At 34.4% G+C, this 14,432-nt stretch overlaps 4 protein-coding genes across 5 annotated transcripts; all 4 read left to right on the top strand.

The window, feature by feature from the left end:
- The first annotated feature begins 116 nt into the window (after positions 1-116).
- Positions 117-2,937, top strand: LOC139820845 (uncharacterized). The gene is made up of 4 exons (XM_071791424.1): positions 117-869; positions 1,218-1,424; positions 2,059-2,241; positions 2,337-2,937. The coding sequence occupies exons 1-4, from the start codon at positions 825-827 to the stop codon at positions 2,652-2,654; spliced, it is 753 nt and encodes a 250-aa protein (XP_071647525.1). The 5' UTR covers positions 117-824; the 3' UTR covers positions 2,655-2,937.
- Positions 2,938-3,074: 137 nt separating this feature from the next.
- Positions 3,075-5,980, top strand: LOC139820846 (uncharacterized). Its single transcript, XM_071791425.1, has 4 exons — positions 3,075-3,605; positions 3,933-4,142; positions 5,115-5,288; positions 5,390-5,980. Exons 1-4 carry the CDS (start codon positions 3,558-3,560, stop codon positions 5,693-5,695), a joined length of 738 nt encoding a protein of 245 aa, XP_071647526.1. The 5' UTR covers positions 3,075-3,557; the 3' UTR covers positions 5,696-5,980.
- A 113-nt stretch (positions 5,981-6,093) lies between these two features.
- LOC139820694 (uncharacterized) lies at positions 6,094-9,171 on the top strand. The gene is made up of 4 exons (XM_071791140.1): positions 6,094-6,335; positions 6,988-7,182; positions 7,545-7,718; positions 7,814-9,171. The coding sequence occupies exons 1-4, from the start codon at positions 6,291-6,293 to the stop codon at positions 8,111-8,113; spliced, it is 714 nt and encodes a 237-aa protein (XP_071647241.1). The 5' UTR covers positions 6,094-6,290; the 3' UTR covers positions 8,114-9,171.
- Positions 9,172-10,061: 890 nt separating this feature from the next.
- LOC139820628 (uncharacterized) lies at positions 10,062-12,291 on the top strand. 2 transcript variants are annotated; one of them, XM_071791034.1, is made up of 4 exons: positions 10,062-10,190; positions 10,475-10,669; positions 10,999-11,175; positions 11,276-12,291. In XM_071791034.1, exons 1-4 carry the CDS (start codon positions 10,146-10,148, stop codon positions 11,555-11,557), a joined length of 699 nt encoding a protein of 232 aa, XP_071647135.1. In that variant the 5' UTR covers positions 10,062-10,145; the 3' UTR covers positions 11,558-12,291. The 2 variants fall into 2 exon arrangements, with proteins under 2 accessions (XP_071647135.1, XP_071647136.1); XM_071791035.1 differs by having other exon boundaries at positions 10,078-10,163.
- Positions 12,292-14,432: the final 2,141 nt, after the last annotated feature.

Here is a 14,432-nt window from a genome sequence, read left to right as displayed (position 1 = left end):
AGTTACAACTCTAATGCAACCTAACGCAATGTGAAATGTCTTTTTAACATAACTTTGGTGTCATGATTTAACGAAATAATCTACTTTTATCATATTTTTTACTCAAATGCAGCCGCATCAACAACAGAAAGAATTTATTTTTGAAAAATTACATTTATCTAAACGAACAATTTCATGTGATATTGCAGGCAGTTTGTTAAAACATGGGGATTTTACCTTTAAAAACCTTCGTCAATTGTTTGTAAAAAAAACCTATACGGATATAAAGATCCTTATGGGACATAATAATAATTTTTGCTAACGGAATCTTTCTCTTTTAACGAGGAAAATTTCTTATCGCAAACACATGTCGATGTTACATAATAAATTTTCTGAGAAAAAGAAATGTTTAAACAGTCATTTGTCAAAGAAACACTTGTTCATACTTTTTGACATCTGCTTAGAGTCTCGAGGAGATCGTTGTTATAAGCAAATATTACAGCAAAAATAACTAATTGTTTAATCTAAAAAATATGAGTTAATCGATGGCTTGCGAAATTCTCGCGGCTCGCTTAGAATGAAAATAAGTTAGACAAAATTAAGTGGCTCTCGACTTTGATATAAAATCACGAAAAAGATTAAGGGCCACGGTAAGAGGGAGAGTGTAGCTGAAAAAATATTTAGACAGATTCTGTAATCGTTATCTCTACGATCGTTATCGTAATAATCATTGGTATTCTTACCAAGACATTGTATATATAAAACGGAGCAATTAATACCACTTGTCAGTTAGCCGATTTTTGGTGTGAATTCGAGCGACATCCTGGTAATATCGATAAGCAATCATGAAGATCACCATCGCATTATCCTTTTTGGCTGCACTTTGTACCGTAAGTTTCTTATTGGAAAACAATTAGTTAAATTAATAGATGCAACAGTTTGGATTTTATTTGTACAAAATCTTAGTTTTTAAAGCATAGTTGGTAAGATTTAATAAAATTGATCATTACTTAACGATAAATAAGACGACTATGGTTGCAAAGGAAAAAATGTTTGTATTGTTCTCCTCAAAGTATTAAAATTCCATTTTATCTTTTTGTATAACATCTTTACCGATTAACCCAAATATTATAATTAAACACTAATTGAAATTGATAAAACTCGTACGAACGTGTAGTTGCAATCTAAATGATGCGCTTGTTAATTTTGTCCCTCATCCCCCTTCCCCCCGATTTTAGATCGAAGCCGTTCCGACGTCGACCAGTTTGGAAAATCTGAGGATTCGAGTAAGGAACACGAAATGGAATGTACAGACCACTATACGTGATCTAGAACTACTCCGTATCCATGCCGAGGATGATACCCTTCGACAAATCTCGGAAAAATGGAATGAAGAACAAGACAACCACAGAACATATAAAACTATATTAATTTCTGGAATACGTGTAAGTAATAATTAGAATCGATCTGCGATCAAGATGCTGTAATTTTTTTCACTTTTGTCTCGTGATTATTGACGAATCTAACAAATTGTCAGGGTATCAGATATCGATCTTCGAAACTATAACTCGTATGAAATCGCTGCGATCTGAATTCTTAATCTCAAATTATATCCTTTAATTATATAGTGCATTAGATAGCCGAGTAATATTTTCATAATAATCGAATATACGTATAATGTATACTTATAATAATCGAATATACATATAGTTATAATATTGTGACACTTGTACACGAAAATTGTCGAATAATCGAGTAATAATATCGTCTCAAGATTATATTAAACTATCGGATCATAAAATGTTACTCTAAATAAAAATTATATGTACAAGTATTTTAAACGTCTTTTCTTCAAGTCAGAATCAAGCTCAAGTTTGTCGAAAAACCTATGTGAATCTAAATCTAAACGATTATACATGTACCTGAATGTAAAAGATCAAAGATACACGTAAAATTCCGTGATAATGCATGATAATAGTTCGATGACTTTGATGGTTGATAAAATATAGATATAACAGACACGTAAAATGCATTAGTTCATTTGTTATAATGTTATATTAAAGAATTATTTATCTTTAGAATGAAATAAACGACGCTAGGGCGGCGGGCAAAGACACGAGATCATTGGAGTCATGCTACGACAAGGCCGTCGATGGTATCAAGAAGAGTGAGAATGAGGCGTATGACGATGCTATAAAATGCGTAGACGACGCTCGCCACTCCATCCATAAATCTCTCAGTTTTGTCGACAATCTCGTCTCGGTATGTTTTCACGATAGTTACATCGATTCATTGTAATTAGTTATTAATAGTATTAGTACTGAAATTCTAATTGCATTAATTTCCCCTCCCTACAGACTGGAGAAACATTGTTGACGGATTTGAACAATGTCTTCCTGGAGTGTCACAATACTGACAGATACAGGATGGAGAGCTGTATCAACGGCGAATTGGCGAAAACAAAAGCCTCTCTGGAGTCCTTGGAACAGGACAGAATTACCGCAGAGACCACTATGGCGCCCGTGTCCAAGAATTTCGTCACGCAGACTAGCAACTGCGTAAAACAGGCCTATTCCGTCACATATACAACGGGATCTTCGATAAAAACGGGACTCACTCTATGCATTGGAACAGTGCGACCGGTGGCAACCGCGACAGAAAAACCAAGCCCATAACTTTAAGATCACTGCATTTGCCGATCACGACTATTGTTCGTTGAAAGTGTAATTCTCGAGAAAATCAGGAAGTCAGAATTGACGTCTCAAGATTGTCATTTCGAAAAAGAAAAACATGTATCACGATATTACGCGACACTCTGTAACTCTGTACCGAATAAAACTATATAAAGCATAGTTCGTAGTACATGTCCCAAGGTCGGAGTTTCATACTATTTTTCAAAAGAGTAATTCCGTATGTAATGTAATGTGTGAAAGAAATAAAAATATCTGCAAAACGAGAGTTATTTGTCCATGCTATTCTTATACGCTTGTCAGTTGCCATTGACCTTCATCGCGCGTACGTTTCGCGTAAAGTCGCAAAATTAGATGCGATAAGCCGCGTATTATCTTCATAACATCACATACAAATGAATTTTAACACGCGTTATCTCTTTCACAAAACTTATATAATGTAAATTATCTAAATCTAATGAATCTAATCTATTGTACGATTACGTAGAAGTGATAGAGATTAAATAGCACCATTGCACGCGGACTCGGTAATTTTTTTAAGATGTTGGTTACAGAATTAAAGACGAAATATTCCGCAATCTTTCATTATGATCAAATAAACTTAATAATTAGACTTTTCAAAGTTCAAACAGGACTACTATTTATTATAGCGATATTGACTTGGTATCTTTGAGATCAAACATTTTTAGACATTGATTATTAAGTAGGATTAAGCAGGATGCTTATCTTAATTGTTCTCCCCTCCTTTTCTACCACCTCTCGAAGCTTGTTAAAATGTTTTTTTTTATCATACCTTGTATATAAAAAGGCGTAATTAATGTAATACTTATCAGTTAGTCGAATTCTCTTGTTAACAGAGCCACTCCCAGGTGACACCAGTACGCAAGCATGCAACTGATCGCCATAGCGTTGTGCCTTTCGGCTGTACTTTGTACCGTAAGTTCAAGTATCTTTTCTTTGCTAGAAAAGATCGTCAAAGCGGTCAAAAGATAGCCAAGATGGAAGTTTGTATAATAAAAATAAACGTTTAACATATATATAATATTATTTTTAAAATGAAATGTTTTCTGAAGTTGGGAATGTTCGGAATCGCTTTCTTTTTTTTAGCGCGATTTAAATTTTCCTTCTCTTTTATCGTTTTGTACAATACTTTCACTGGCTAAACTTAAATGTTGATTCAAATCGGCGAGAGTTGCAAGAATTGATACGATTGCTTGAAATAACGCTTTCGCGTTAAATACAGCATTTATTTTTCGCACTTAGGTCTATGCTCCCATTCCACTAAAAGATAATTTGGAAATACGAAGGTTAGAAGTAAGAAGCGCAATACGGAACGTGGAGAGTACTTTACAGCGAGTCGAGCGTGTCTATGCTGATACTAAGGAGGACACCGTCGTGACAGTGCTTAGAAGATTCTGGGAACAAATGGATAGTCACAGAGATTATGTCGATCTATTGCTCGAATCGATGCGCGTGAGTATTAATTCGAACCGATTTAATTTATATAATTGAGACGTATATACTGCGTTTATTTTGTCCATTTATTTCGTAATCTAAACTTATTTCGTTACCTAACTAAACTATAGTTGTTAAAGATACATAGGTAATATACATACTGAACAAATATTTTTAGATATCGATCTCTCGATAAATTTATCTCGATATTTATTATCGAAATGTAAAGATTTATGCAAATAAAATGCTATTTTGAACTGTTATGAAACTGTTATAAAAGATAACGAGAGAATGTGAGACAATAAGGCTCACGTTCGTAATTTCATTCCGTATTATACTGTATTATGTATAATTATATGATTAAGGAATGATGTTGATGGTGTCTTTTATGCAGAACGCACTTGTTAACATTTAGTGCATTTCACAACTTTTTTTTTTATATTAAAGATAAAGTGCTAATCAATGTCAATTCGTGCATGAAAATTTGGATAATCGTGTAACAATACACCCACAGAAAAGATTTCTAGATACAATACTATTAGGATCGAAATAGGGCCAATCATATTTAGTATTGAAAGAAGAATATTTTAATCTTAAATAGAGGAATTCTTAAATCTAGAATAAAATAATCTTGATGCTATCCCTCTAATTTTCTCAGAATTATTCTAGATTTAAGAATTCCTCTATTTAAGATTAAAATATTCTTCTTTCAATACTAAATATGATTGGCCCTATTTCGATCCTAATAGTATTGTATCTAGAAATCTTTTCTGAGAGTGTATCGTTTCAATAATATATGAAAATATTGTGTTGCAAAATGCTGTTGCTATTGTATTAAAAGCCGCTTGTTTTAAATAAAGCAACTGATATATATTACGATAATTTGCGTTTTTATAATCCAGACCCGAGTCAAGTTTGTCAAAAAATTTGCAAATCAAATAATCTGTCAAATATAATCATTACTCATTAGTCATTAATTTTGTATTTTAGAGGGAAGTAAATAACGCCAAGTTTAGAGGCGTAGACGCGGAAGACTGCTACGAAACTAATCGTCAGGCCATAATCGAGCATACCGACGTAGCAAACAAAGCTGCTACAGAATGTCAAGAAAATGCTGAGAAATCCATTGAGAATAGCCTTCGGTTTCTCGAGAGCTTCATATCGGTAAGTCTCATTAACTTACTCGAATCTCTTTGCTCTGAGATCTGAATGTAATTAACGTGAATTATAATCAGTAATGACGTCGATTGTCGTGTCTTCCACAGGTTGGAAATAATCTGATAGAAGAATTGAATGATCTCATCAGGGACTGCCACAGCGACGATACTATGAAAGAGGCGAGCTGCATCCTCATTGAGTTCGCGAAAGTCAATACCGACGTGAAGCAGTTTGAGGAGGACGTCAAACACATCGAGGGCAGCTCAGTACCAGTGTCCGACTCCGTCGTTCTACAGGCCACCAAATGTCTGGACAAGTCTTACTTGTCAGCGCGCTTCGAAAGTGAGGGCGCAATGATGTCTAATTCCAGATGTGTTCGAGACAAAGAGGATAGATATGATTTGGTCGCTTAAGACAGGCGTTACTAACAGTGCATTTGTCGATTACGATTTGTCGATTACGTTTGAAATAATTAATACTCGAGAGAAAACGATACATCCTGACAATGAGTCAAATCAAAACGATCAATTTGCCAAGGATATATGTCGTTACGATTATGCGTATTGAAGCAAAACTTTGCTTGTTAATCGTACGCTCCTCTAAATTGAGAGCTTTATACGATATATGTTTTAAAAGATATTTTTTATGTATCTGATATACTCAAGAGAAATAAAAATAATTAAAAAATTATTGGAGTTATTCGCCGATATACGTTTCCTTACCTACTCCCTACTCGATCGCGACTCATCAGTCACTCATCGCGTATTTCGTGCAAACTCTAAACATTGTTTACGATAAGTCGCATCTTATCATGAAAATGGATTATACTCTATGCTATCTCTAATAGCTTATCAAAATAAATGTAGTATTATGGTATTCCATTAAGAACTCATGTTCCATCGAGACGTCAAATGTATAAAAGAATGAAATTAATATCGATCGTCAGTTAGTGTATTTCTGGTGTCAATTTGTACGACTCTCGAGTGATTCTCGAGTGAACGAGCAAGTATGAAAAGCGCCATAGCATTATGCTTTTTGGCTGTATTTTGCACCGTAAGTCTCTTTTCTCTTTTGAAAAATAATTTGTGATAGATACGATCTTGTCCTCATAATTAATTTAAAGTTTAAGATTTAATAACTAAGACGTATGAATCGAATCGGCCTGACTGGCAATAATTTTTATAATCGTCGTGACGATTCGATCATTGATTTTGGCCCGATTAATCGTCAAGATCCCGATTAATCTCATTAAAAATGAGATGCTTATATGTATAAGTATCAAAGATTATAAACGTCTTGACGATTAATCGGGCCAAAATCAATGGTCGAATCGTCACGACGCACGATAAAAATTATTGCCAGTCAGGCCGATTCATACGTTTTAGTTATTATTTCGTACTGGCGAATTACAATTGCATTGAATTTAAGATTTAACATTAAAAAAGACAAATACATTATAAAAAGGAAATACAATGTAAAAAAGATTAAAAATAAAATAAATATCTCAACTCACAAATATAATATATATATATCTCACTCTTCCTTAAACGAGTAAAGCTCCCTTTTCATCATTTCTCATCAATTTATCGACAATACTGCCATCAATACATATATGTACCTACATTTATTAGCAACGCTGGTACAAAAAATATACGTTTGTTCAAAATAACGCTTTTGTTAACATTACTTTTACTCTCGACCTTAGGCCAATGCAACCCTTTTGGATATTTATCGAATTCGAATAGGGATTAGGAAACGGACCGTGGAAAGAACCGTACGACGAGTTGAACGTATTCGCGATAATGTTGACCAGGACGTAAAATTGATGGTCGAGGAAAAACGGTATAAACAAATAAAAGAGTACAATAATTACGCCGATCCAATACTCGATACGATACATGTAAGTATATAGTTATTCATAATTAATTTGTAATCAAGCTGCACGAGTTTGACAGATCCTCAGAAATATATATATATATAGGTATATCAAATAAATTTCTCCGTGCTATTTTGTATTAAAAATATTAGAGATTATTCGTTTTAAATGCTTTTCATAAGTCAGAAGCGCGCTCAAATTTATTTAAAAATGTGTGACTCCACTAAGCTATCTCGAATTATCAGGTAAAATTCAATTTTTGTGACACACACACACACACACACACACACTTTAATGACTGCAAAACATGACATTTGATAAAGTGATATAAATATATAAACATAATAATGCATTAGCTTAATCACTGTTGATTTTTTTATCATTAGAAAGAGGTGGAAGACGCCAAAGCGAGAGGCAAGAATGCTCAAGTATGTTACGATTATGCTCTTCATACTTTTGAGAATATCATCAATATAGCAACCACCGACGCCTGGCAATGCCAAGTATCCGCGGAAAGTTCTATTAGAAAGAACCTTCATTTTATCAATCATCTTATCACGGTAGATTTTTGCAATCTATCTATATGTAATCACATATCGACTATTCTTTATCGAGTGATTAATCATTAAACTATCGTGTTTAATTTTTTTTATAGACTGGATGCGAGCTAATAGAAGAACTGGATAACATCTTTCCAAACTGCTACAAAACCAATTCGAGACTTACAATTAGCGACAAAAAATTGTACAGTTGCGTCAAGAATCAGTTTGGGATAAGCAAGGCTAGCGTGAAAAAGTTAAAGACCAATGCAAGGTCTGTCAAATCTACCGCTAAATCCGCATCCAAAAGCGTCGTTCAGGAGGCTACTAATTGCCTGAACAATGTTTACACGACCGCACGTTTGAAAGTCCCGGAGGCTAGATCGGTTGCTACCAAATGCCTCGAACATGTGTAAAAGGAGCTTTATCTTTACCTATAATGTGTCGTATTCGTCGATTATAATTTAGTTTGCTATTTGAAGTTATTCTCTCGAGGAAAATCGTCAAGATAATGTTGATTTGAAAATGACAGTTTCGTAGTCACCATGCACGTTCTCCATAATTGAAGCCTATGTTAGCCGTGAACGTCCTGCACAGTTCACGGCATACTTTGAGATTTTATTATCTGCTTCAAAGGAGAGTTTTCCCTTTTTCTGTATGAAATAAATAAAAATAATTGCAAAGCAGCAATTACTTGTTGATATACATAATTCACTCGCGAATGCTCTTCGTCACAGATACATTTCGCAAAACCAATTTTCGGCGGAAATTCACTTAATATCGTTACAACTTACTTCTGTTTTGTCACAAATAAAGCTTAATCTACGTTATCTTTCCCATGAAATATAATATTCTGTTAAAATAGATAATTGTTTGCGTATGTGATATGGTATGTTTCACATTTTTTTATCGAAACGCGACATATACTATATTTATAACATTATCATTAATGATATTATCGACGACATAAAGGTATTATTGCTTTAGTAAGACGGAGATAAAATTAATAACAAATTTTCTGCGAAAAGATACGTTTGTGCAGTCTGAAACATCTGTCTACACTTCTTGACATCTGTCTTATTGTTAGAGCTCAAATGAAGTGATCGACATGTCATAATGGTATCATAAAGTATATTTGAATCTGTTTAATCTAGAAATTATAAATTATCCTTGTTTCGCGAACTTCTTGTGGATCTCATTTCGAATAAAAATAAGTGAGATAAAATTAAAGAGTTTTTACATATAAAATCTCGATAGAAGGATAAGGGTCAATAAAAGTCAGACGTAATTATTGATGCGAAAGTTTTTATATCGCTATTGATTATTTTGATTATGATCATACATAAAAACTGTTTTTGCGTCTATTATCTCTACGATCGTAATTAAGATAATCATTATTAATTTATGTACCTTTTGCGCACTAATAATAATCGCATTTTGATTTTTATCGGTTCTTATCCTTCAATCGTGATCTCATACCAAAAAATCTTTTCATTTTTGCTGATTTATTTTGCGCCCTCATCGAGGAAACAAATTAACTAAAAATAAATATTTAATTAAGTTTGTACATAGACATTTTCTAGTACCATAAAGCACCATGATCACATAAGTGTAGAGAATTCCTTTATACAACTCTAATTGTTACCAGAGATAATATAAAGTAAGTAAATCCAATAATAAATACCTAAAGTAATACTTGCATTCAAAGTAAAATATTTCGTGCTGAAATATTGTAATATTTCTTTTAAACGTATTGTTCACATATTTCAAAATTCTGATTTACGATAAGACGCATAATGACCTATTTCTTGATATGATTTCTCAAAATGGATATCTTACGTATCGCATAAAATTTTAAAATATTAAAAATTGCGTTGTGTAAGATTCTGAAATAAAGATTCAATGCATAATACCTTATGCAAAAAGTATATATAAAGAATAACAGCCTATATACGGCGACAAAGAAATCCAGCACGTTTGCTTTCATATTATTTGAACGTATGTAACGTTTCACGAACGCTTGTATAAGACATTTTGAAAACGTTTCTGAACGATACGTGCTATGTACCTGGGAGAGTATAGTGCATATTAGATAAGGAATAAAAACAGATGTTCTTAGCGAAAATGATTAACAACTGATATTCTTAGAACACTATCATAATTAAATATGTTCTATTTGTTCCGGGATTATCGGGATTTCACGCTAAAGGAATCCACATGAGATTGCACGTATACGGGTAGATGTCGTAAAATTTTCGCTTCATCGGATTTTCCTTTTTTATTTATTCAAGCTGATACACGCTAACGCCGTGTAGGTTATTTATCTACAGTATATGTATACATGTACAAATCTATATATAAGATGAGAGTGAAATTAACTTGTTGCAGTCAGTCAGTCAATGGGCTTTGAGTATCAATTCGAGCAACTCCCGAGTGATACCGATAAACATGAGACTCGCTACAACGGTGTGTCTTTTAGTTGCCTTTTGTACTGTAAGTTATTTCAAGAATAATCTAATCTCTCTAAAATGACGAATACAATACTTTTGATATTTTTCGAAGAATGTTTGTTCAAAGTTTCAAGATTTAATTTAAAAAATCATGAATTATTGAATTAAAAGAATTGGTCTTTCCAGGAACGTCTAAAATTCATTTTGCCAAGTTCTATATAACACTCTTATCAACAAAATTTAGCTGTGAATTCAAACAAAGATTATACAATATGAATTTCTTGAAAATACTCAGGTTCATTAAAGAAAAAAAAAACTTTTTTTTAGGTCAATGCTAATCCTTTGGATTCACTTAGGACTGGTGTGCAAAGATCGAAAAAACAAGTGCAGGATATTATAGAACAGCTCGAGCGTCTTCAAAGTAACATCGCGCATGACACAATTTTCAAAATAAAAAATATTTGGATAGGACAAAGGCAAAGACTCAACGATTACAGCAATCCGATAATTGATGCGATACGTGTAAGTAATAAATCTGCGTATGATAATCGAGGTACAATATAATTAATATTGTTTATGAAATGTGTCGAGTAAGTTTTCAAATACTGCAGTTTTTTCGAATTTGTTTTAATTAGTTTTCATTCAAGTCTTCAATATTTATTTGAACAACACGATATATGTATGTATAATAAACAATAGTGTGTGTGTGTGTGTGCCACGTTTAATATAATATAACACAACACAATTAACGTTATATACGTCTTATGGAACAATACAACTACATAGTGCGCTACTATCTTAACTTTTAATTTATTCATTGCACATTATTGGTTGGTATATTTAATTGTTAGAAAGAAGTGGAAGCCGCGAAGGCAGAGGGCAAGAATGCGCAGCCATGCTACGATACCGCTTCTAATAGTTTGAAAAACATTTGGGACCTAGCGTCAAGTGATGCTCAGCGACAATGCGTCGACACTGCTGAGAGCTCCATCAAGAGCGAACTTGATTTTATCAACAACCTTATCACGGTAGATTTTTACGATAATTATCGCATACTTGGCTCTTCGCTGAGTGTTAATTAAAAAAAGGCATACGGCAAGAGTTCTATTTATGTCACTTTTCTCACAGACCGGACGTACGCTGATAATAGAATTGGACAGCATCTTCCCAAACTGCTTCAGTAATGACATTTTCCAAATGCAGAGATGCGTCGCCCTCAAGCTGTCGACAGCCAATATCGCCGTGAGAGACTTGCAGAACAAAGCAAATTCCGCCAAACTCACCGCCGAGTCAGCGTCTAATAATATCTTTTTGCAGGGAAATAATTGCCTGTATAATGTTTATTCGACCGCGATCTCGCAGATCACGGAGGTCAGATTGGCCGCTACCAAATGCCTTAAGGCTTTGTAAACCAAGTGTTGAGCCGATTGACCGTATTGACCGCGTGACTATGACTCTTTTAAAAAAATTGCTTTCGAGAGGAATCATTAATATCGTTAATATCGTTATGCCGGTTATGCCGATTATGCCCGAGATACCGCTGGTTAAAAAAAGACAGTTTCACGATTATTTTCATCTTATCTCTACCCGTTTATCGAATATCTGGCTAAGTTAAACACGTGGTTCATCAATATTCGTAAAAATTCGTAAATTCGTGAGATCGGTGCGAGCCAAACGAACTTAAAAAAGTCGTCGCTCCTAATTTTAGTCGTCTACTTATTAAAATAATTTAAAATAATTTTGGCATGCGAATCTTGCAAAATTCTGATGGAAATGTTTTGCAATCAATTGTGACGGTTGATTTGTAACGTACGATATAGCGATATACCTATTATAAGCTACGATATGTTCGATTTGATATCGAACTCGTATCGATTTCTGTTTCACGAATATTGATCACAATCAACAAGCGGTTTTAATTATTGGATATTCTATTAAGATATTGCATAAGTATATCAGACGAAATAAATCTAATCTGATTGACATTGACAATGACAATGACATTTTCAAGTGAAACGAATGAAATAGTTTAACGAGAGATAAGTTTATCTCTCTTTCTCTCAGATATCATACATGTACGATGCATATAAATATAGCATCTAGTTTACATTCAATAAAGTATTTATGAGGATCTCTTAAAGAGATTTATGATTATATTTTTCTTCTTGATATCAAAATAGACATCTTAACTGTACATATGTATATGTATACATATATTTAAGATAAGATTTTGATTGTTCGATCGCATTGCGATTGCATTCAATTAAAGTGGTTACGATGATTTTGCGTGTAATTCTATTCAGCTATCAGATGTAAATGTATTCAACATTTAATTTATTTCCAAGATTTTTATAGGTATAATTAATATATTAGTTATTACTAATGTTTCACGAAAGATATACGAGACACTGCGCAGTCCGCGACTTGATTTTACCTACGTCATGCTTTTTTCGTTGCCAATTCCATTTTCGCTCCATTTTAAGAAACATTCGCAATTTATTCTTGAATAAATTATATCTGATATATCTTGAATAAGGAATTACTTTCAGTTGTATTTGTATCATATCTATACATATACATTTTTATTAAGGGGCTAGTGTGCCCCTAAAATGAATAATTTTTAAAAGGAAAACGACAAAGCCACGTGATGAACAACTTTTTCCACATATTTTACTATATTTCAAGAGTGCATACAAATTTTTTCAAAATTTTATATCTGTTATTAAAGCCCATGCCAGCCATTTTTTTGGAGCGCCGCGAAAAAATGGTGACCACGCGTGCAGCCGTTGTAGTTGTCTGAAACAAAAAAGCAAAAGGATTCTTAATCTACTTGAGTATGGCTATCGTCTGAATCAAAATCATGAAAAAATATTGAAAATTTAAAAAATTATAGCTAAAAAACGTCTGCTAAAAAAGACGAAAATAATTATAATCGCTATAATTTTTTAAATTTTCAATATTTTTTCATGATTCTGCTTCAGACGATAGCCACACTCAAGTAGATTAAGAATCCTTTTGCTTTTTTGTTTCAGACAACTACAACGGCTGCACGCGTGGTCACCGTTTTTTCGCGGCGCTCCAAAAAAATGGCTGGCACGGGCTTAATAACAGATATAAAATTTTGAAAAAATTTGTATGCACTCTTAAAATATAGTAAAATATAGTAAAATATCTGGGAAAAGTTGTTCATCACGTGGCTTTATCGTTTTCCTTTTATAAAAATCATTCATTTTAGGCCGTCACACTATAGGGAAGCCCTTTAATAAAATAAAATCAAATAAATCTTTTTACGCTCGCGAAAAAGTCGAATCCAGCATGATTTATGATTTATCTTTACAAAAGCCGGATCTACGCCTACATAATATATGTATACATTGTAATATATATGCGTAAAGAAACACGAATGAACAATTTACTTCAAACTTCAATAATACATATATATATAAACAACTTAATTAACTGCAAATGCAAAACTAGTTGTTCGCTCGTGTTTGTTCGCGTTTACTCGGTTGGCCTAGATCCGGGCTTGAAAATGATGATAAAAAAAGACAATTAAATAATATTATTCCTTAATTATTCCGCCAACTCATCCATATCTCAATTACCTACTGATGAAAATTTACTCGACCATCTAGCAGTACCACGTCGAACACGTCCGTGGTCCGTGGCGCAATTAGCTGGCAATTAGAGTCTCCGTTATCAATATCAAACTCGCTCAGGTCTCGGAACAGTCGGAACTCGAAGATCAGCTTTACCGGCCACCCGAAGCCTATCCCTATCCCCGTCAAGTAGCGTACTCTGCACTTCTGCACGCGGACTGCGGACCGCGGACCGCGAGGCGCGACGCGGTGGTGACCGAATTTCGGCGAACTCAACCCAAGAGTCTTCTTCGATCTCGTCCATTATTCGTCCATTCGCCGCGACGCGTAGCTACGATGAGTGGCTGATCGAGGAACAGGAAGAGAGTATTGACGACAATGACGACGTTCATGACGATTATTTATTGACAATGCATGTGTTTCCCTGCGCCCGTGATCGGACGAGCCGATCGATAACTGATAAGCGCCTTGGCTCAGTCGGCTCGGACATGCCGGCCGGTCAGCGCCTCAGCGCAGAGGTGAAAGCACACGTGCTGTGCTGTGCGCTCGCGCCGCGCCGCCCGTACCGGGAGTCCGGGTCGTCCGGGATCGGCGGGACCCGGGACTGCCGGAAGATGGGAGTGCCGCTGTGCCGGCAGCCGGGCCGGAGGCCGGAGTCGCAGCTACGTCACGCATGCAGACGTATT

This window comes from Temnothorax longispinosus, chromosome 10, assembly GCF_030848805.1.
Source record: "Temnothorax longispinosus isolate EJ_2023e chromosome 10, Tlon_JGU_v1, whole genome shotgun sequence".
NCBI lineage: Eukaryota > Metazoa > Arthropoda > Insecta > Hymenoptera > Formicidae > Temnothorax > Temnothorax longispinosus.
Note: the sequence above shows the minus strand (reverse complement) of the source record. Positions and strands in the feature narration are given on the sequence as shown.